Source organism: Aulostomus chinensis, chromosome 2 (assembly GCF_037954235.1).
Source record: "Aulostomus chinensis isolate RoL2024-O1b breed Wild chromosome 2, RoL_Achi_v1.0, whole genome shotgun sequence".
NCBI classification, from domain to species: Eukaryota; Metazoa; Chordata; class Actinopteri; order Syngnathiformes; family Aulostomidae; genus Aulostomus; species Aulostomus chinensis.
In genome coordinates this window covers 30,569,759-30,592,510 of record NC_141321.1, presented here as the reverse complement: position 1 = coordinate 30,592,510, position 22,752 = coordinate 30,569,759, and the positions used below count along the sequence as shown (strand labels likewise).

Here is a 22,752-nt window from a genome sequence, read left to right as displayed (position 1 = left end):
ACATTATCAAATCTTATAAAATACGAATGGCATATTTAAATAAATATATATCAAAAACGATAGGGGCTTTTATTTTTAACAACCGGAAGTCAGCTGTCATTGTGGCTTTGATGGTCATTTAAAGATGGCGGAAAGCCTGGCCGCACGCTTGACAACTCAAGAGGAGCAAATTCGGCTTCTTTCCAAGGAAATTTCCTGTCTCCGGGACGGAGTAAGCCTGGGTCTGGTCGCTGCCGAGGCTGCGGTGGTCTCCCCGGAACTGGAGACCTTGAGGACGGAAAATGAGAAGCTCAAGTACCGGCTGCTGCACCTCCGCCGGGGTCTACAGCAGGAGCTGGAGCTGGAGCTGGAGCATGGCGAGCGGCGGTCAGGGGAGAAGAATGAAAGGGCTGTGGAGAAAAACGCCCACAAAGAGCAGTTTCCAAACAACAGAGCTGATAAAAAGGCAACGGTAATGAGGATGAGGAGGGTAGCGGTTGTGCTGCTGGTGGTGTTTTAGTGGGCCTCTGTCCAGTGGAGCCACATGGCAAACTGTGACCCTCATCTCCAGAAATAGCTCCCCCAATGAGGGTCACTGTGCGGGCTTGAGTCCTGATATTAATCCCGGGTTTATAATGTGACAAAGAGGGGGAATAATATGAACTCTAAATATGTCCTCCCTGTCTGTGTGTGGCAGGTGTCAACCTCAAGTACCAAAACAGGTGACAAGAACAAGGAAAAGAAGCCCGATAAGGGAGCCGCTGACATGAAAGAGGTGACTGTTAAAAGATGCAACCGTTCCTTTCACTCTCCTATCAGCAGGAATGTATCACATTTAACTTGTTCAATTCACAATTCTTGCCTTCCACAAAACTCGGGCTGTTAATAAGTGAAATTATGCTGACCTGACAATGGGTGTCCGGTCCATTTGCTACTCCTGAAGCTGCTGTCTGGCCGGTCTTCTCCTTAGATGATGAGCACTGGTGTTTGTATGGTCAGCAGCACAGGGATGCGCTGTAATGACTGGAGGTGATTCTGATGAGTCGATCAGCAACGGGAACTTTTTGATCATTGACATTTTCACGTTAAATCGGTTGCTTTAGCGTTTGAGCTGCCATCGACGCCTGTGACGCTTGGCGGCTTTTTATCATCTGATATCATAATGACAGGACGTTATCCATTTATGGTGGTGGCAAAAACTGATGCAGTTTTTCCCTACCTCAACAGGATATGAATTATAATCCAAAAATTCTATGCAGAGGCAACAGACAGGATAATCACCTTTCTTTTTTTACAGGTGCAAGAAGAAATATGGATCTGTATAGATTTAGAAATATCTTGTAGTACACTCATAGTGTGTGAATATTATTTCCTTTCACAAGGTGCAGCAATTTAACAGATTGTTTCAGGGTATAGATAGATATTGCTTGTGATTGACAGTTCTATATACTGTATGTGTACAGAATATTCAGCCGGTTTTGGATGGAAATAATAGCTGAGGACAGAGACATGGCCGGGCCGTATGTCGTCTACCTTTCTTCTGTCAGGAGGAATGACCTCTTTTGCTCTTGTGAATCATAAGCAACATGAGAGGGATTTCTTGACTTTCTTTGTCTTGTGTAGTTGAATCCCTGGCCTGGATACATCGCGGAGCGTCTCAGCCTGTACGAGGAGCTGAGGAGGGAGAGCGATGCTCTGCTGGCTAACAAAGCTGCAGAGAACAAGAGCGTCACAGTGGAGCTGCCAGACGGACGTCAGGTGACGGGGAGGGCTTGGGTCACCACCCCCTACCAGCTGGCCTGTGATATCAGGTCAGTCACCTGGACACGGTTGTCTCTGATTCTAATCATCCAAATTATCCATCAGGGATGAAAAGGTACTATTTACCTGATGTTGTTGGTGTTTGCTCTCATCATAATGACTCACCTTGCTCATCTTTGTTTGTTTGTTTGTTTGTTTGTTTGTTTGTTTAGCCAGGGTCTGGCTGACAATGCTGTGATTTCTCGGGTGAACGGGGAGCTTTGGGACTTGGACAGACCTCTTGAGCGCGACTGCTCTCTGGAGATCCTGCGCTTTGACAATGACGACGCTCAGGCTGTGAGTTCACAAGATGATTCCATCGGCCATTTTATCAAAAACAACTTCTTTTTGATTGAAAATTTTGTTGTCGAAGGCACAGCAACACATTGCTTTTGATTTTTTTTTTTCTGTGTGCCTTAAGAGTGAACACATCAGTATCCTCTGTTGTTGTAGGTGTACTGGCACTCCAGTGCTCACATCTTAGGGGAGGCAATGGAGCGCTTTTATGGAGGGTGTTTATGTTATGGACCCCCCATCGAGAACGGCTTCTACTACGACATGTTCCTGGATGGACAAAAGTGAGACGGTATTTTCGCTGGCGAATATCCCTCAGCACAGCTTTACACCACATGGATTTTTTTTCCAGGACAGGTGTTATTATTATTAGCTATTAACTCTAGTCTTGCATGTCAGCTGATGTTGCTTTACTGACGTTTATAGATGCCTGTGTAATGAGTTATGGCTCTGCTTTGTTGGAAAGTGTCCTCTCTTTACAAAAATTGATGAAACCAACATGATCCCAGGAATTTTCTGACAGGGCTTCTCTGACGATGATCACTTTTAACGAATAAAAACTGGTCTGTTTTTCTAGAGGAGTGTCCAGCACTGAGTTCGGAGACCTGGAGTCGTTATGTAAGAGTGTGGTTAAAGACAAGCAGCCCTTCGAGAGGCTGGAGGTCACCAAGGAGACGCTGCTGAAGATGTTCAAGGTGAGAACTTTATTCGTCTTGGAAAACAAACTGAAAGCAAGTTATCTGGATTTTTAAAATAAGAAAGAAATATGTCAGCGGATATCATAATCTAATCCAATCTGTGTTTTCTTTCCAGTACAACAAATTCAAGTGCCGCATCCTGAATGAGAAAGTGACCACCCCCACAACTACAGTCTACAGGTTAGTTGGCTGCATCGAGGTCTTTGGGTTCAAAGGCAAAAACGCATGAAGTGGACGTCTTTTAATGAACCCTTGAATCTCGGATAGATGCGGGCCCTTGATTGACCTCTGCAGAGGTCCTCATGTCAGACACACAGGCAAGATCAAGGCCATGAAGATCTATAAGGTGTGTGAGTGACGTGCTGGATTTTGTGTGTGCAAACCACTGTTGTCCTCTAATAATTTGTGTTTTTTCTCAATGTTATTGTATTACCTTTAACTGAATAAGGGGTTTTAGTATTTTTATCTCTACTCAGGTCTTTTCCCCTCATTTTATTTTATATTAAAGAACTTATTTGACTTTTTCTCTGGAACTAGAACTCTTCTACGTACTGGGAGGGCCGTTCTGACATGGAGACTCTTCAGAGGATCTATGGGATTTCCTTCCCCGACTCAAAGATGCTGAAGGAATGGGAACGCTTTCAGGAGGAGGCCAAGAATAGAGATCATCGCAAGATCGGCAAAGTGAGTCAGCGGAGGGAGTCACGCTCAAGGCCACCCAGCCGGCTGAGGTCAAAAACTGGGCAGCGAGGTCCAATACAAAGTGACTTTTGTTTCAAAATTGCATAATGTAACAGCTGACACATCTCCTTTGAGGTTTCTGATGGAGTTTTTCCTTTTTGGAGTCTGCGTTTGTGGTTTGATACATGTGGTGAAAAGAGGAAACAAAACAGGATTGAGCGCATGGTAGCCATGTAAACATGAACTCCAAAGTTCCCAAACTTCTTAAAACCAGCCCACCAGGCCTGCATCATCTCATCCTCCACAGTCTTGATCGAGTTCAACTCTCTCGCCAGCTGTGAATCACTACCGTTTTTAGTTTTACATCAGGACGACAGAGTTGATGCACGACTCACATTTTAAGGTTGCACCAGCTAAAATAATTCCAACGCAGGCTTAAATTCCAGGTTAAATCTTACACTGAGCTCTTAGTTGGTGTAGAGTCCTCTGTCCAGGTTTATGTGGAGGAAGAGGAGAAAATGTACCAGCTGGAAATAATAGCGCAGTGGGGATGGCATTTTTTCTGGTCCAGCCCTGATGTTAGCATCAGCAGGAGTTACCTCTGCCAAAATCAAAGGGGATTTTTACATTGGCTTCATATAATGTCAGATACTTTTTTCCCTAATAGCTTCCATGTCATGTGACCATATGCTTCCAAATCAGTACCAGACATTAGTCCTAGACTGTGGATATTTTCATTAATATTTCAGAGAAAAATGGGTAAATGAAGTCTTCTGTACTAACTACACTATAGGCAAGAGACTTCAGCATCACCACAGCAACGTTTACCGTAATATTTTATTCTGTAGAACAAAGTATGACCATGTTTTAAGCTCCACAGAGTCCAAAGACTTTATTTCAGGCATTTAACCGAAAACCCATTCAAAAATATTCCTACTAACTTTGAGATGAGGCAACCAGATGATAAAGAATGTTCATTTCCTTCAAGGTTTTCGGACTCTGAAGGGTACTGTTGTAGTTTGACTGTCTAACCACTCAGTGTCACTCTAATTATTTGACATACACTGAGATTGAAGGCTATAATTACCACCTAATCATGATGTTTTGCTCCCTTAAGTATAAGTGCTACCTGTTTTCTGTCGTGTTCAAAGACAAATGGGCACCAGAGACAACGCAGTGATAAACACTGTGTTAAGAAGTGTGCTGATTGGCCACATGCATTGAAAACATCCGGTTCTGCAACAACCTTTTTTTCAGCTGGTATGGGAGTAGACAAGGTGAGGCTTGTTCTGGTGGTGCAACCAAACACAAACACAGATTTACGATCAAACTAAATGGTTTCAGCTTTAATAATTTAAGGTGCATCTGGCTGCAGGTGACCACCATGTTTTCTGCAGCGTTGGACACAAAACTCCTTGATTTGCATTCAGTTATTGTTGTACACCAGCTGAGGGCGCTGTGTTTCCTCATACTGGCACATTCAGAGCAACTGTGAGTCATCTGAGCACCCCAGTTGGTTTCCCAGCATGGGAGATGCAGAAGGCAACACCTCTATCCACACTGATTACAACACAGTTGTATGTTACAGGCAAATTGTCAAGATGGTGGTGGTGGTGGCGGCAAAGGTGGCATGTCGTTTTAAAGCTGGTGCTCTGTGGCTCGATCCCAAGCCGACCCCTTCGTCTGCACACTGCGTCATGAAACCAACAGGTTTTCAAAAACCTTAGAAGGGAAAAACAACGAAGTGCTCTTTCATTCCTGGCAGAAACCATAGGTTATTAATCTTGAATTTCAGTTTTAACAATGGGAGCAATCATGATTTCTCCGTGTGGTCAGCCCCTGATGCTTTTAAACCTGATTGGATGAAAATTTCTTCTGTGTATGGAGGAGTTCCTTGCTTGTGCCTGAAGACAGTTAGACCCCCCAAAAAAGCAAGAAAAACTTGTCATCTTAATAAATAACCTCCTAAAACCTGAGAGTTTTCTTTAAAAAAAAAGTGAGTTATCACCATCCACTAAAACCTTTTATTCTCATCCTCTACAGCAGAAAGAAACATAAAAAGAAATGCTTTGCTCTTCGGCTTGGCTTGATGACTTGCCTTTGTCCGACTATTCATTAAATACTTTTCTCAAAAATTCACAAACGGCTCCTAAAATGATGTGGATGTCATGAGCGTGCAAACGTTGCCCGGGGTCCTGAAGGTAGAGCAAGGCACATGTTGAATCACGACTAAATGGATTCAGGATTCACAAAGTCGTAAATCATTTTGTGTTTCTTCTCTCTCTCTCTCAGGATCAGGAGCTGTTCTTCTTCCATGATCTCAGCCCTGGCAGCTGCTTCTTCATGCCACGCGGAGCTTACATCTACAACACCCTCACAGAGTTCATCAGGGTAGGAGCTGCACAGAAATGCCCCCCAGTAACTGTTGACCCTCACTTACCAGTTGCTTTTTAAATAAGAACGTGCTGTTTTTTTTATTCATTTTTAAATGAACTCGCGTGGCTGATTTTCACCAAGCAAATGGAGGGGGTGTAGTATGAGCCAAGGAAGAGCAAATTAAGTGTCAACTGAGGTGTGTGTGTTTGCACTTTGATGTCCTCCTCCTTGTGGGTCGACCAGATCCATTTAAGATTTGCTCAGAAACGCCTTAAGAACTCTGTCACGACAGGAGAGCAAACTGTAGTTGCAGGTTGGGTCAGATCCGTCCAAATTTCTCACATTTCGCTGGAATACATGATGACATTTACAAGCTAAACTGAAGTTAATCATAGGACAGCCAAGTAGCTACAGGAGCTACAGGAAGTAAGCCTGGTGATTTACATCGAGATTACACAGTGGTGACTTTACATGATGTACAGCAAAATATATATGTATTTACTAAGTCTGGGTTTTTCAGCACCGCCGAGTAGACACAGGAAGTGATATTTTCACCACAGTGCACAATTATTCTGCTGATTCATGCAAAATATTATCAGATTTCACCTCCCTCTCATGCGACGGAACAGCCCCCAGCTTAAAGTTAAGCTCTGAATGATCTAAATGCTTGAGTTCTTGCCGAGTTAATTCTGCTTGTAGCTCCTGAAAAGCATGGACCAGCACCTCACTGCTGTTATCCGAACTATGGCCCAAACTTTTCCTTTTTTTTTTTTTTCTAGTCAAACACCATAGCTGTAAATTCAGCACACAAGCTGATCATTAAAATGTCTCAGACACACAGATGTCTGAAGCAGATTGCAGACATCTCCGAAGTTGAGCAAACTTCCAATATCAAAGTAGCTTGAGTTCCTCTGCCAAGTTCAATGAACTTGCGGCATGTGTCCGTCTTCACAACTTGGAAGATTTTCACACTACAAACTACCGCACTGGAGCAAGCCAAGATGGCCTCGCATACACTGCACAGAAACGGTGCAAGATCATTATCACATCACTCGAGTCTGTTATCACTGTGTAAAAATGCATCTCCTCCTATGACGTGTTCCCCGCGATGGAGGCGGCCTCCTTGTTGAATGGGGCATTTGCAGTAATCAGTTGCCACTTAGTACTTTTTTAGCTCTTTTTTTCTCTCTTCCTCTTATTTGCATTCAGACAGAAAAAGCTGAGCATAACGGATCTACAACACCTTCCTCTTTCATATTCACAGTTCCACACATTCAGCTGAAATCCATCCAGTTCTTCTAATGTTGGCTGCTGGGATTCTCAACTGGACATTCAATGTTTTGCATAAGGACAACACATGTATAAATAAACCCCACACAGGTTCTCGATAAGGAAGCCGTGCAGGTGCTGCTGTGTGTATGTGGTTGTGATCTGGGTTAGTTGTTTTTTTAGGGCGAGTATTGGAGAAGAGGCTTTCAAGAAGTGGCCTCTCCCAACATCTTTAACAGCAAACTGTGGGAGACATCTGCCCACTGGCAACACTACAGCGAAAACATGTTCTCCTTCCCTGTGGAGGATGACATCTTTGCACTCAAGCCCATGAACTGCCCCGGGCACTGGTAAATGCATAGTACTGACAGAGGGAAATATTTGATCTTTACCCTACATGCAGTCAATCAAATGATACAAACACACATTTCACAGTCATTTGATTCCCTTCCCTCTCGCCATCCCCTAGTTTGATGTTCAGCCACAGGCCGCGCTCGTGGAGGGAACTTCCTGTGAGGCTGGCAGATTTTGGGGTCCTCCACAGGAATGAGCTGTCAGGAACACTAACTGGGCTGACCAGAGTGCGGCGATTCCAGCAAGATGATGCTCACATCTTCTGCACGATGGATCAGGTGATGACATGTGTGACTTTAAGCATCTTTCTAGAGTTACCATGCCTATAACATGGGCCTGTTTTGTTCTAAAACAAGTACGTTGCTATTGTGAGTCTCTACCTTCATGTTGTTGAATATTTTCTGTTTTCTTTCTCTCTCCAGATCGAGACAGAGATGAAGGGCTGCCTGGACTTCCTACGCTGTGTTTACGACGTGTTTGGTTTCTCCTTCCAGCTGCACCTTTCTACTCGTCCAGAGAAATACCTGGGTGACATCGCTGTGTGGAACCAAGCTGAAAAGGTAAAGTGTACCTGGCGTCAGGTGGAATATTAATCCACGTTACTCACAGCCCAGGATCCGGTTGTCTTCCAATTATGAAACTCTGTCTTGATGCCACAGTACAGATTGTTGCATGGATGATGTGTTTTTGTAGGCCGAAGTGGAGGTTAGCATCACCATGATGTCTCTGAGTCAAAAGCCAATGGAATTTTATTTGACTTTTGCAGAAAGAGATCTCTTGACAAGATAATCTTCACAAATGAAAAACAACTGTCATGATTTCTGAAGCACAAATACGATCACAAGAAGTACAAAGCAACAAACCAGACGACATGACTTCACTTTCTCAACAACTATCTTTGTCGTGATGAGGTTTCATGTCCGTGACAACCTCTGCAGTCTCAGCGAGCCACTTATTAGCAACTGCCATTCTAAAGGCGCATGAAAAGCTTTGAAATTCACAAGCTTGGGTGTACACTGAGTTATTTTATACTTTTAAAATATATGAAGCTAGTCTTAACCACAAACTTTATCTCAGGGATTTAAAATGAGAGCCATTCAAAAATGCCGTTGATTTGGAGATGGCGCAGACAGACATTGGCTTTGCTAACTTATATCCAGGTTTTGTGACTCATTCCTCCAGCACTCTAAAAGCGCTGTGACTTAACAGTTAGAAAATAAAAATTTTGTTGATACTTTGTGGAAGAGTCGGTTCCCCATTTATAGTATCAGACCTGTGAGTCAGTGTGAATTTCCTATTGCATAAAACATGACTTATAAATGTAGATGTGCTCTAGGCAGGGCCGAAATGGACGCTTCAAAGTGTGTGCCTCGCTCTCCCTCTGATTGGCCTTCGTCACAGGAATAGCTTTGACGTTTAGATTTCGATTATATTAGCCTTTGCCGTTTGTTTGGCAGCAATTGGAGAACAGCCTGAATGAGTTCGGGGAGCCATGGAAACTCAACCCTGGCGATGGAGCTTTTTATGGACCCAAGGTCAGTACTTTTCTGATATTTCCTGGCAAAAACAGAGTACTTTAAAAACCTCAGAATTAATCCTGTGTCCTGCGCTCTTGCAGATAGACATTAAGATCAAAGATGCAATTGGACGCTACCATCAATGTGCAACCATTCAGCTGGACTTCCAGCTGCCGATCCGCTTCAACCTGACCTTTGTGGGGTGAGTCACCTAATCAAAACATGAACACGCCGCTGAGTCTTTGTGTTTTACTGCACCAAGGATTACATGCTAATCCCCTCCTGAATAAGATCTCAGCTTGCACGCTGTGCTCCATGGCGACGCGTGTTATAGGAGGTGAAGAGATGCATGCATATTTTAATTAAACAAAGGTTTAATTCATCATCACAGGAGTTTCGTCAGGGGGAAACAATGCACATCCCATACAGCAATAAACAGCAGTTACTAACAGTTTGTCCGCCGGCACTGAAAATGGAGAGAAAATCTTTGTGAAAAAAATGGGGTAGATTAGAAGCAGATATTAATAATCTAGTTTTAGACGGTCAGGTGTAGAGTCAGTAAGTGCAACAAAGTGAAGCTAATGTTGCAGGAACCGCGCAGTAGCCAAATAGAAAGCCCTGTAGAGAGCTCATAGCTCCACCAATGAGTAGAGGGTGCTACAGTTGCTGGCTCAACTCAGTCAAAAAGCCATTTCCACATTGTGAAACAGATCGGCCCCAAAACTTCATTGGTTCTTTGGCCCGTACTACAGCCCTCCACGTAACAGTTTTAACTGACAGCCAAACAAATGACAGTGGTCACATGACCTTCTCAACCGACGTTACATGAATACATCTTAATACATTTTGCTGGATAATTTGATATTCTTCCTGATGTGATGTGATACAGGAAGGACGGGGATGACAAAGCCCGGCCAGTCATCATCCATCGGGCCATCTTGGGTTCAGTGGAGAGGATGATCGCTATTCTTACAGAAAACTATGCAGGGAAATGGTGAGATGCTTCCTTTTATATATCTGATTGTCAATTAGGAAATTTTTTTTTTTGGATGCAAATTCAATCTTAAAGGCTAAAGTAAAAGTCCCTTTCCCTCCTCTGGGATCAGTTAAATATTCCTCTTCTGTGTTCCTCAATATGAAGCGTAGGAGGCTCCAACAATTCCCAACTTCTGCTTTTGTCCACTACTGTAATATGAAATATTAATTTTTTGATAATGTAAGATAAAGATCTGGAATACTACTAATATTATGGTTTTAACAAAATATTATATCCACAAATGCTGTTATTTTTAAATTCCACTTTATTTTGTTGCTTTCAGGAATGAGGTTACTTTATGAATCCATAAAGAAGTAAAATAAAAGAATGCCCCTAATCTTTGTAACATTATGGCTGCGCAGGAAGAAAATGACCTCATGCAGGACATTTCAAACACACCTTTGATATTGAATAAAGAAAAAAATATTTGTGAAGAATTAGAATTAGTGCGGTGTTTCATTAGCCTGTCTGTCTTCCACCAGGCCTCTCTGGCTGTCCCCATGTCAGGTGATGCTGGTGCCCGTCAATCCGTCCTGTGAGGAATACGCCAAGACAGTGAGTCCACAAGGTTTATTCATCGGAAAAATGTCTAAAGGATGATTCCAGTAGTTTCAGATCAGGGCTGTATTTCCCAGTGTTTTTGGGTGGAATCAATCAAGAGGCCAAAACCTTTTTGACGATCTAATAGTGATTGAGAATGGAACCTTTTAAATGGCTGCAGATATGGAGCAACTGTCTGCATCAGTGCTAACAGGCAACTGACAGACTGATTGTTTGATATGCAAAGATGTCTCGCTGGAGGTAGACAGCAGTGAAGGCTGTCCAGGGGAGAGGGGAGTAGAAAGGCTTTGCTAAAAGATAAAGAAAATAAGCCATGGTTTGTGTCAGCACTTTTCCAAGTCATGGCAACAGAATGATGCGCTGCACTTCGCGATGCTTTCACAGACTAATGTTGAGTCTAAAAGAACAGGGAAGAATTGATTCATTCACGGAAGCATGTCTGCCCCTGGAGCTCTTAGTGGTGATTGTCCTCTTACACCTGCTTCAGTCAGACTTTCTGCAGCCACTTACCAAAGTTTCCAGTCGGTGTCCAAAGTTGTGGACTTCAATTTACCATTAAGGGAAAACGGGCAGCATCAAGTTTGTCCCTTGGCCCATCTAGAAATACTTGTAGTTTTGCTTAAGATAAGATAAACCTTTATTCGTCCCTCAGTGGGGAAATTGGTGCTGTTACAGTCGCAGAAACCGAGAAGTAGCGGCAGAAAAAGTACAAGAGCAATAAATAAATAGCAGACACTATAATAAACTGCAATACAACTATAATACAATATAATAAATTACCATGATGTTGAGTGTTTGCTGTTGGACTTCAGGGTTAGTGGAACCTACAGAGCATGTGAAGAACACCAGGCCAATTAGGGCCGACTGAAGTGTTTACATGCCAGAGTAAATCAGTTCCCAACCGCATTATCTGGGTGTGTCAGTTTGACTTTGAAAAGTACAATTTCAGTTACACTAACAAGCTTTCATGTTTTTAAAAATACCTTCTTTTTGGGAGGGGGGGGGGTTGGTTCTAGTTTTACTGACATCATGTAAACATACTTTGGTTGGACAGAGTTTGAAAGCACACGCTTGCATTCTTGGTCATTATTAAAAGCGGACTCCTGTAATTGTTCGTATAAATGATTTTGAATGTGACAGTCGAGCTTTAATAATACTGGAATTGTTACTTCACTGCAATCGCAGGACTGCAGATAGTAACGGACTGTGGCACTGATCATAGCCGAATGCTCTTGAACCAAATATGAATGAGTATTTCTGCCTGTCAGGTTTGTGAGCAGTTCACAAAAGCCGGTATCATGGCGGATGCTGACCTGGACTCCAGCTGCCTCCTGAACAAAAAAATCCGCAACGCTCAGTTGGCCCAATACAACTTCATTCTCGGTAAGAAAATGTCCACTCCTACACGGTAGAAGCACCGACTGATTCAAGAGCATTTCCAGTGCTTTTCTTTGACTGTGGTTGTCTGTGTCAGTTCAAAAGTACATTTAATTTGCTGGGAGAAAAAAAAAAAAAACATTCAGGGTCAATGTTTTCCCCTCTTTGTTATGCTGATTGTCTCTTGTGCTGCTTGCTGATTGCTGCTCTGCACTCCTCATTTTCAAGTGTTCTCCTTTTATGTGATTCCACCGGAATTATTCCAGCCATAAAAAAAGCACCATAGCAGATTGAAACTTGACATTTGGCAAACGAATCGTCAGCCAGCTTAAATGTTATGAATAAAAGAGTCATCCAAGTGATTTAGCGTCTTTTTAATGTTATTGTTATGCCTCTTGTGATAATGATTAGCTGCCATTTTCGTTGTACCGTCTGGTTTCGAGTCATTTAGTTTGCAGGTTTTTCTGATCCATCTCGGCTTTAACCTGTAGATTGAAAAAAAAAAAAAAAGGATTAAAACATGTAAAAAGAGGGGAAGCAACAGAAATTATCATCAGAAATGTAAAGGGAGCACTGAATGTAATTCCTAGTTAAAGTAGCTCTCCATTAGACCCTTTTTGTTATTCAAAATGAACCATCCCTAATTGGTTGTATGCAAAGCACATGCAGCTCCAAGCTGGCTGAGGTCACACAATTGAGTAATTCAGTGGCACAAGGCAGGAAATGTGTTAGGGTAGCTGTGTGTTTGGTGTGACTTGGCCTGCGTCGAGCTGTTGTGTCTTCTTGTGTCTTGGCAGTGGTCGGAGAGAAGGAGAAGATGACGAACAGCGTCAACGTGCGCACGAGGGACAACAAAGTCCACGGTGAGCTGTCGGTGGCCGAGGTGCTGGCTCGCCTGACCCTGCTCAAGCAGTCCCGCTGTCGGAACGCAGAGGAGGAGTTCTGATCATGCCGAGGGATGAGCCGGGCTATCTGAAGGACTCGTTTGTCTCTTAGAACTGCAGTCAGACGAGCAGTAAAGTGGCAAATGATGTCACACGTAAAGGTGGTACTGAGGAAGTGCGCTACACGTATCAGAGAGAGAAGGGTAACGACTGAGCTCTCTGGCAGTTAAAGGGAAACACTTGTATGTGGTTTTGGTCTCAAATGGGAAAATGTGAGTTGATAACTGAAGGAAAAAAATGTAACGGTTGCCTACACATCTTGTCTCTGTGGGCAACAGCGTATGTCTGGAAATAAAAATAAAAGTGCTGAATGTGAGAGTTGTTTTGTCAATTCGGTAGCGAGAAGTTTGATGTGTATGTTCTTTTTAATAGGCCTCATCAGTGTCATTATGCATAGCGCTTTATTTAGTTGTGGCTATGCTTTTTTGTGGGTTTTTTGTGTTTGTTGTGGCCACAAAACAGCTCAACTGTGGAGGAAAATTATTTCTTGTCCTCAAAACACTTTCATTACTCTTTGTATACACACATTTGTTTCTCTCCCTATGGCTATTCTAGGCATCTGTAGTCATGTTTCACATAGCTAACTAAAGCAACAATGCAATGCAAAACTGCTGCTTGCTTCCTTCTGTAGGTTCGTTACATGGTGAATGTGAATCTAACCTCTGCTGGTGGTGGTAATGTCTTCCACTGGAGAGTCTCGTCCACTCCCAATTTGTAGGTGGTCTACAACAGATCTCTGCCAGTTCCTCTCTCTGGTTTTTCTTTTGAAGAAACAGTCCTGTTGTTGCCTGGATTAACAGTTCAGAACCTTCAGAAACACAAATATGATACGTGACATTTGAGAATAGATGAAGTTGAGCTCAATCACACCATAAATAAATGGTTTACTATGGAACAATTACAAATCTGGAGGTGGGGCGCAGTGGGCGTGTTGAAACGAGGACCAGGAAGTTCGACTGCTGCTCGCCTGCTGCATTCATGACGTTGGAAAGATATCGGAAGTTTCTTATAAGTACATTTCTGAGAAACTAATTCAATTTCTTTTTTTTCGGTGTAACTCACACTTGATTGACACAACGTTTCAATCAAGGTTGTATGCACATATTTATAAAGATGTATGACAGATCATGTTATTGTTATACAACAAAATCAAATATGGAAAACTTTTTTTTTTACTAATAAAATAAACACTATAACACAATTACCTTTAACATTCATCGAAGTGGTTTTCAATCAGGTTTACTGGGCGTCCCTTACTCAAATATCTGTTTTACTAGTTTTTTTTTAAACCGAATCTAAAACGTGTGTGAAAATTTAGCGTTATGTGATAAACAATACACGTCATAAGAGTAGTTGTACCATGATAGCTTCCCTGCATTAAAATGACGATGCATCCTCAAGAAGTTGCTGTCATCGGTGGACCGAGGGATATCAAATAGTCCGGTTTTTTCCGACAGACCTGAACGCATCTCCGGGTTGCTCTGCAGCAACAATGGCTACTATCTGTCAGATATGGAGACCAGACCGAGGACGGTCACTCAAAACCTACGGAATCATAACCGTATTACTTTTGGACCTTTTCTTGCAGTGTGTAAACGGTAAGCTCATGGACCTGCTCACGTACGGTCGGCTTTGAGGGAATTCCGTCGTTGTCGTACCACCGTTAGCTTCCTCTCTACGAGTTAGCGTTAGCTAGCTGGCTAACATTTAACAGCTAACCAATCGGTAAGAGAAGCACTGATTTGGTTGCTGTTTGTCGTAAACAACAAGCTTCCGTAGCTTATGTGGACATGTTTTTTTCTGTCAGCACTGCTGATGGATTGGGGGTAAATTATGATTTCTGGGGCGAGATCCATGGGTTTATTTCACTTTCTCTAGCATCGCGAGATGGGGGCATACAAGAAATTCTACCCTTACCTTCATGAAATAACCAGACATATCTAATGTGATTATTTCTTTTACTGTAGAATTAGTCCATGGTGTGCAGACATTTCTGCAGGTTTCAGATATATATGTATATAGTCGTCTCTCTTACTGCCCCTCTTTTTTATAAATAAAGAGGTGTATCGAGGGTGCTAGCCTAGAATGTTAGCTGCAGCGAGTCAGCCACAGGTATGTTGCGTCTCTGGCTGTTTTGTAAAAGTTATTTCATTGGAAATATGTGTGATTGTGAAATTACTGAATAAGTGTAAAGACACTGATAATTGCTTCGTGTGTCAGACCCTAACAGAGGACAATTCCCTGTAAGCAGTTAGCATCTCGGTGCAGAAAATTGGTGATTCAGGGATTACGTGTGTCATTTTTAATTCATAACTGTAGGCTCCTGTGATAGATGTAGGGGTGCAGGGGTCTGACCTTTTCAGTCCTGGTATGGGCATTGATAATGGTTGATACAGGGTGAGTATTCACCTGAAAGCAGCATTCATTTATATAACTAGCTCTATGTCGCAAAGCGTCTTTATTGAAGAGCCTGGGCTGAATATTGCTTTCCGTTTCTTATAAAATTAACCCGTAGAATACATTACAGTTGCTTCAAACAACAACAAACCAATATTTAACTTAAACAGGAGCACAAACCTGTGCATACAAGCTTGCTAAATGATAGGTGTGCACGATAATAATAATATGTCATTGTATTTCCACATGTTGTTTTTTTTTCCGTAATATTTTGGTGTTGTTTGATGGCCAATGTTGTTCAGGTGAACGCTGATACTGATAGGTTTTTGTTGGTTTCTGAGTTGTAATCAGGCCTTTTGTTCTCTGTGTGGCGTGTTTGCTTGGTAGGGTACCTGAGCTCTCCTCACATCGGCCAGGAGCCTCCCTACACCAGAGATGCCCCTCATGGCCCTGTCATCACCAGCCCAGTGGTCCCTGCTGCAGCCTCAGGTACACGCCGGTTCACCATCGACCTGTAGCCCTAGTGCATGATATCTGGATACATGTGCTGGGAAAAATGGTGGTGCAGGGAAATGCAGAGAACTTGGTCACTGCTGGTATATCACAGAAATGCTGTGACCTCGTCACTTTCTCAGTGTTTTCCTACACAAGTATATTCTCATCTGATATACCCACATCTGGGGAGCAACTGCAGATCTGCCCATATCCATAATACTTGAACACTGGCACTGTATACTGCAGTTGTCTTTCTAAAAGCTCCTCTTAATCTCTGTCACAGCAACAGAAATCAAACAAAGAAAGTATCGGTTAGCATTTTCTGCATTTGTATTTTTGGGTTTGACAAAAATTCTCCAATCACAAAAAGAGGAACATTACTCATCTTTTTTCCAGCTTTCCACTGAGTGAAGTTCTTTTCAGCAGAGCAAAACACATTTCTTTTGCAACCATAATAGAGCAATAAAGAGGAAAACAGTCTTCCTGGAGGACTCTTGGATTACCTTTTTGTTGAGAGAAGGTTGTTAGTCGTTTACTTCAGACAATTTTGTTTTCCCAATTTGACCAGAGATTCAAAGGGCTTTCAGTCACAAGCCTGCTTTTCCCAACAGGTACACTGTTGTTTCCCCCATTAATGAACCCATATATAAATCCCGTGGTAAACTATTTTTGTTCCATCACTGTGATAATTCTAGCTAATAATGGGAGAACTCTTGTAACTTTGTTGTTTTTCAGCGTCTCCTGCAGAGGAAGAAAGCTATACTTCCAAGTGTCCCAGTGGCGGGTTGTGCAGCCGCTTGCCAGCTGATTGCATTCACTGTAATTACCAACACAACTGCACTTATGGAAAATCAGCCTCCTTCACCTGTAAACCCAGAAAAGGGGTTCACTGTATAGTGAGTAGCAGGTTTTCTTATGTTAAATCTGAGTTGCATGAAATGTGTGTGAGTTCTGTGGAATGAGCTCATTGATGATTTTTTTTTTTAGCTGATGAGAAAGAGGAAGCACGCTGGGCTCGTAGCGTTTGAGTCAGCAATCGCTCTGAGTCATCTAAATGTTACTTCATAAAAGCCACCAAGACAAAACGGTGTTAATATGAGAGGTAATAAGAAAATGCGTCTGCTGAACTTCTGCTCATCATTCCCCATTGTGTCCACACAACCCGGACCTGGTCACTCAAGAACTGTTTGAACTGAACTTTTTGTGGCAGCCATTGACTGATTATTGATAGCTTTGCTTTTAGCCTGATTATCAATGGTCTGGCCGCCTCATTTGAGATGGATACATTCCCGCAGATACAAGGATTTTGCCTCTCTGTAACTCAAGAACCACTTCACCGAATTCTATTGAGCTCAACACACGTTTTCAATTTTTGTCTAATCTGGATCCCTGTTTTTCATTTGGTTATGTTCACAGACATACTGGATTATTGACCTTTACAAAGTCCTAAATCAATCGCATCTTTGTAATCCCAGGGTTGTACAACTGCAATCCTTCTCGCCTCCATCTTTTCAGTTGCTCTGTAAACAGCAGAATGCTACGCTGCGAGTTGCTATCCATGGTAAAGTGCTTCGTCATTCACTTTACCTCTGGTTTACATGATTTGTCACTGCACTGCGACGTTAGGTTGTGGTTGTCTGAATGTTGACTGTGGTTTTCCGGGACAGGCACTGCTGCAGCATCAACCCCTGCAGCACTCGGCAGATACCCCTGGTAGTGAGGGCACACTGCTCATGTCTAGATTTAAAAGTTTTTGTAATTGCTGTGGAGAGATTCAAGCCTATGCTGATGTTTTTCATTATTTTGTATCATTCTTATTAATAATTAATTGTATAAATACAATTTTAGAGAGCTTCTTTCTCTGATTTTCATGGCTCACTCTTGGTCAGTGGCACCTGGAAAGTAATCCAGAGGGCACCAGTGACTGACCGTGACTCGTTCTGGTCTGGTTTGTGGTGGTGACGTGATGTTTGTTTTTGCAGGGAGAGTCGGGACTGCAGCAAACCAACTTTTCCCTCTCCATCACCTGTCAGTTCTGCTGGCAGCTGGATCCTTCCCAGTACCGCTGCTCCAACTCCACCAACTGTATGACAGTGTCCTGCCCACGCAAGCGCTACAATGCCACTTGTGATGTGTTGGATCATGTGCATTGTTTAGGTAAGACACAAGATTTGGTTGAAAGCCTGCTCTGTGTCTTTCCATCAGTGGTGTAACTTTGTGTCAGTCAGGTGCAGCTTATGCCAGGCTCCTACTGGCCATAAAAGCACATACCCCTGGCTTTTGTCTGCAGCTGGAACAGCTTAACAGTCAGATGACCCTGCAGCAGACACAGGTATTTATCGGCTGTGCTCCAGTCGGTATTGATGGGAACCCAAAACCCCGGGTGAATGCGGTGATTTGCCAACTTTTGGCCCCGTTTATTTTTTAGGTGTATCATGCTGAAGCCCGGCGCTGCCCACTGAGTCGCCAGCTCTGGCGTGGTGTGAGGCGCTCCAACCTGTAAAATAAACTTTTAGAGACAGATGTGCTTGGGCATGGTACAGGTCCCCTGAGTGTGAGTCAAGTCTTTGGGTCATTCTCAAACAAGGCCAGTCTCCAATCCTCAGGGAAGGTGCTCTCAACAGCTCTGTGAATAAATCTCAGGAAATGGTACCGTTGGATAATGTTTTAAATGTTTTTTTTTGCACATTAAAACCAGAACTTAATTTGTGTCTGCTGGAGCGTGTGTGGGAACCTCCAGCCTCAGCATGTTTTCGGTCACTGTTATTTTCTCCTATTCAAGTTTCTCACAACGCCTGTCATAAAGTCCTTTTTTCTGTTCAGTTTGCTTCTGATTGTAAAAGACAGAGTGGGAGAGAGGTGCCGTGCAGGTGCACTGCTGCTTATACTGCACCGATTCCTAATTGGACCCGACGTGAGCAAGTGGGCTAGCAACAGTAACATTCTTTCAATTATTTCCATTAAAGATGTCCTCACAGCCTCCCTGCGTTAGCATAGGCGCTGTGTAGCTTGTTTGGAAAAATACTGGCCCAGTCTCTTTTCACATGTCCATTTCCAGTCCAGTCAACAAAGAAGAAAAAAATAATTTACGAGGTTGAGAAGCAGCAGGTGGCATCTGATTCACAGCACCTTCATTCAAAGTGCTTTCATAGGAAATGGGAGAGGGTAAAAATCTGCAAAATGATTCACTGTGTTGGGTTGCAGGCTGATCAGCCTCACTGAGGCAGGATTTAGGTGACGATTAAAACACATGTTAGCTGTGATGACTGAATAACTTAGATGCCACTGATTTGCAAAGAGAGACAAGTGGCATTCGAGAGAAATCTTCCTGTGCTCACCCTGTGCTGCGTTACCTCTCCTCATAAACAGGGCTAATGAGATCATAAATGCACAAACACAGCATGTGACTATTAGTTCCGTTTCTCAGCCAGTTTACTTTTTGTGGTTGTAAAGAAATGTTTCAGGCCTAATTTAATTTTCCATCTATCAAAGGAATCCACAGACAGAAGGGAAGTAAGGGGGGGGGGGGGGGTTGTGTTGATGCAGTGATGGGCGAGGGGGGGGGGGGGGCAGGAAGAAATAAATCAGGCCGACACTCCAGGATGTATCAGTAAACAAAGAGCTTTGCATTACTAATACATAATTATTCAGTTATGCTTGGGAAACTTCCAGAAACTTGTGGGCAGCTGCTCGGTGCTCACTGACTGTCTTTTTCCTGCTGCAGGTAAAAGACGTTTTCAGAAACGTTTATTCTGCAACTGGACTGGAGGGTACAAATGGTCGACAGCATTAGCGCTCAGGTAAAACTGGCAGCTACCACCAGCTGAGTGAGGCTGAATCCGGACTCGTCTCATTCCACCTAACTTTGTCTCATCTTTTCCTGCAGCATCACACTTGGTGGTTTTGGGGCAGACCGGTTTTATCTGGGCCAGTGGAGAGAAGGCCTGGGCAAGCTGTTCAGCTTTGGAGGCCTGGGCATTTGGACTTTGATTGATGTTCTTCTGATAGGCGTTGGCTATGTTGGTCCGGCTGACGGTTCTCTGTACATCTAAAACCGGCTTTGGAGGCACGTCTGGACGGTTTGTGCTGCCTCGCTCTGGAAGATGGAAGATCTGCGATGCTGTGTTCCTAGCACGTTAGCCCGCCCAAGCTTGCTGTGCAACACATCCCCTTCCCATCTGCTAACAGGCAGGAAGTGTTTTCCTCATCACACCAAGGATGACTCTACCCACACAACCATCAGATCAATCCCAATCACTCTGCAGCCGTCTCCTGTTGAGATTCTGCAGACGGAGCTGTGCAGGGGAATGAGGGACCGGTAATTACAGCGATCTGCTTGGTTTGGCTCAACTGATGGTTGAGCTCTGCTTAGTTGATGTATTGACGGGTTTGGTTACCTGTGGAGCTGCGCTTTCACAGACTTCCTTTCACCTTAGCGCATGTGTCTCTCCTCTTCTACTGGGGGTGAATCCATCAACCACAGCTGTAGAGTGTTTATGGGAACACCCGACGCTATCGACGATCAGAAAGCATTTATACGTCATAGGGAATATGTTTTAACAGTGAACAGTCATGAACACAATATTTATTTTGCATGTTTTTCACACTTTCAGCAGTGCAGGCCACAACTGTAAGAATATCTGATATACCCTGGCCCTCAGAAGCATTATGTCAAATGATGAAACATTTGAGTTTGATGTTTTTATAATAGACACAAGAGCAACTTTTAGGTCAAACGGAGACTGGAATCATACTTGCTAGGACACAGAGACAACAGAGTGTAAAAACGTATCTTTGTACTTATTGTGACAGAAATATGTGGCAATAGCAAACTTTTATCGCATGTGGTTTGTGCTGTTGAAGAAAACAGAAATATCCGGTGCATTCAAACGGTATTTTTCCCCAAATTCATATTTCACACTGTAACAAATGATTCTCCGTGTAGGAGCTTCTCTTGTGACTCTGACGAAAACGGGTTCACCTGTCACTTCTTGTAAATGTGTATTCTGTCTTTGATGCCAGGTAATCTTGTTTTTGTTTGGACACTGTAAATGACCATTTTTAAGTTATGTAAATAAAATTATAAAATATGAACTGTGTAATACAGATTTGTTTCTAGGTACAAACAAACATCAAATGTACAAGAACTGTGAAGGAGAATGAACGCTGAACGATCCAGTAGAATTCAAAGAGGCCACTCTGCTCCGGTATGCAGTGTACTCAGGTTTTATTGTGCAAACAAATTTGGTAAGCCTTGAAAGCTGAACAAGCCCTTGACTGAAGAGGAGAAACACAAATATACTGTATGAAAAGCTTGGATATCTCAGACCTGAAATGAAAAATGTTTTTTCCAAGTGCAAATTCCAATCAGCCTGAATAATTTGGTCACGCTAATGAAAGACTCCCATGCATAAATTTGTCCGTTCACACGAGGCGTTCTTTTTTTTTAACCGTCATTTTTTTCTTACACACAGGAACCAAAGTCTGACGGGGACTCCTCTCTCCCGCGAGCGTGGGCAATTGCTCTCAAGCTTTACTTCCTGTTTGCAAAGTGAAATTGAGGTCCTAAAATAGTTCAGTAGTGTTTAAGACCAAATGCGTACACTTGAACGTCTCAGTGCTTAGTTCAAGGGTCCCTGAACTCCTTGGGGATTCACAGGATGATATCCAATTGATGAAACTTAAAAATTGCGTATTTCAACTATAATTGTTTAAATGCGACATGGCTGTCACCTTTATTTTGTGTTATTGTGACTGAAAAGTTTGGAAACCCCTCACTGTTTCCACAAACTTCCTGAAAATACCCCTCTTGATTTTAACCCTGATGTGCCCTGAAGATGCTTTTGTCTTATCGCTTCTCCAGAAAGGTCAGAAGTCACCACTGTTCCAGGATGGGGGCCTGGAGTTAGACAGCTATTTTCTTCCTAGGAGCCAGAAACATTTCTGGAGAAATGTTATCCACAGCCTCTGATAGATTTCTATTTCAGGCTGAGGTCATTTTCACAGATGTCTGTGCTTTTTCTCACATTAAACACGGTGAGTGTTGCCAGAAGCCTGAGTAACCCACGGCGAATGACAGAGGGAGGGGGTCAGGAGGGGAGCAGAGGGTCAGGGGACTAGCTCTGCTCAGGAGCCTTTGACCAGCTGGTAAGATTCACATTCACTGCAGTATGTCAGTTTTTACAACAGCACAGTTGAATTTTATTATTCCAATATTCGTGTTCTGTTGCGTAATCACAGCCCAAAAAAAAAAGACTTCTCCAATTGGTTGCTTTGCTCTGAGTGATGTAAATAAACTCCTCCCTAATAGTAGTTCCTCAAATTTGACACCAGTGGCTCAAAGCCATTTTAGTTCCCTCCCACTGACTGATGCAACTGTTTGTCATACTTTTGCAGCTAAGGAGGAGATTTTTAAATCCTCACCTATACTGCAGGGCCACAAGTGATTCTTTTCAACTTTTCAAAACCTGTAATGTAGCATTTCATGTCAGATGAGGTTGAAATATTGGTAAACTGCTCCCTGATCCTGCATCCACTGAGTAACGAGAATGCACCGACTGGCTGAGAGCGACAGAGGTTTTCATGCATTGTGCCGTCAGTGTTTAACAGGACCTGCTGGATTTGCAATTTCTTTTCAAATGACTCTCATTGTCTTACACTTATTGTAGATTTTGCTTGTGTTTCTCATCATCATTGTTAAGAGAATGGCTTTTTGTAATGTTTCGGTAAAGTAGCGGCATGAATAGCGCTGTGGCAAGATAATGAGAGAATTAACAAATTGTGACAAGATGACAAGGTCATTATCAAGATCATAAAATAAATTCATTTTTTTACCAAAGGAAAGCAAGCTTTTGCACGTAATGGATTACAGCATAAAAAAGTAATAACAAATACGGCTTTTAGTGGCTTCCATACAGTCCTGTGTTGTGTACTGGGCCAATGTATGTAAATGTGAGTATGTGCATCCAAAATTC

At 42.8% G+C, this 22,752-nt stretch overlaps 2 protein-coding genes across 2 annotated transcripts; both read left to right on the top strand.

The window, feature by feature from the left end:
- Positions 1-89: 89 nt before the first annotated feature.
- tars3 (threonyl-tRNA synthetase 3) lies at positions 90-13,691 on the top strand. Its single transcript, XM_086189621.1, has 19 exons — positions 90-451; positions 677-754; positions 1,603-1,790; positions 1,953-2,076; positions 2,233-2,357; positions 2,651-2,768; positions 2,887-2,951; positions 3,039-3,117; positions 3,309-3,455; positions 5,745-5,843; positions 7,281-7,447; positions 7,567-7,729; positions 7,874-8,011; positions 8,909-8,986; positions 9,070-9,170; positions 9,858-9,962; positions 10,487-10,559; positions 11,834-11,948; positions 12,740-13,691. The coding sequence occupies exons 1-19, from the start codon at positions 125-127 to the stop codon at positions 12,886-12,888; spliced, it is 2,439 nt and encodes an 812-aa protein (XP_086045747.1). The 5' UTR covers positions 90-124; the 3' UTR covers positions 12,889-13,691.
- Positions 13,692-14,301: 610 nt separating this feature from the next.
- On the top strand, positions 14,302-20,866 carry tm2d3 (TM2 domain containing 3). The gene is made up of 6 exons (XM_086195653.1): positions 14,302-14,484; positions 15,671-15,772; positions 16,514-16,674; positions 17,761-17,935; positions 19,503-19,578; positions 19,665-20,866. Exons 1-6 carry the CDS (start codon positions 14,379-14,381, stop codon positions 19,828-19,830), a joined length of 786 nt encoding a protein of 261 aa, XP_086051779.1. The 5' UTR covers positions 14,302-14,378; the 3' UTR covers positions 19,831-20,866.
- Positions 20,867-22,752: the final 1,886 nt, after the last annotated feature.

Coding starts and splice junctions, on each gene's coding strand:
- tm2d3 (XM_086195653.1), top strand. CDS start 14,379: ATGGCTACTATCTGTCAGATATGGAGACCAGACCGAGGACGGTCACTC. Junction 14,485..15,670: donor TTTCTTGCAGTGTGTAAACG/GTAAGCTCATGG, acceptor TTTGCTTGGTAG/GGTACCTGAGCTCTCCTCAC. Junction 17,936..19,502: donor GGATCATGTGCATTGTTTAG/GTAAGACACAAG, acceptor TTCCTGCTGCAG/GTAAAAGACGTTTTCAGAAA.
- tars3 (XM_086189621.1), top strand. CDS start 125: ATGGCGGAAAGCCTGGCCGCACGCTTGACAACTCAAGAGGAGCAAATT. Junction 7,448..7,566: donor ATGAACTGCCCCGGGCACTG/GTAAATGCATAG, acceptor GCCATCCCCTAG/TTTGATGTTCAGCCACAGGC. Junction 8,012..8,908: donor TGTGGAACCAAGCTGAAAAG/GTAAAGTGTACC, acceptor TTTGTTTGGCAG/CAATTGGAGAACAGCCTGAA.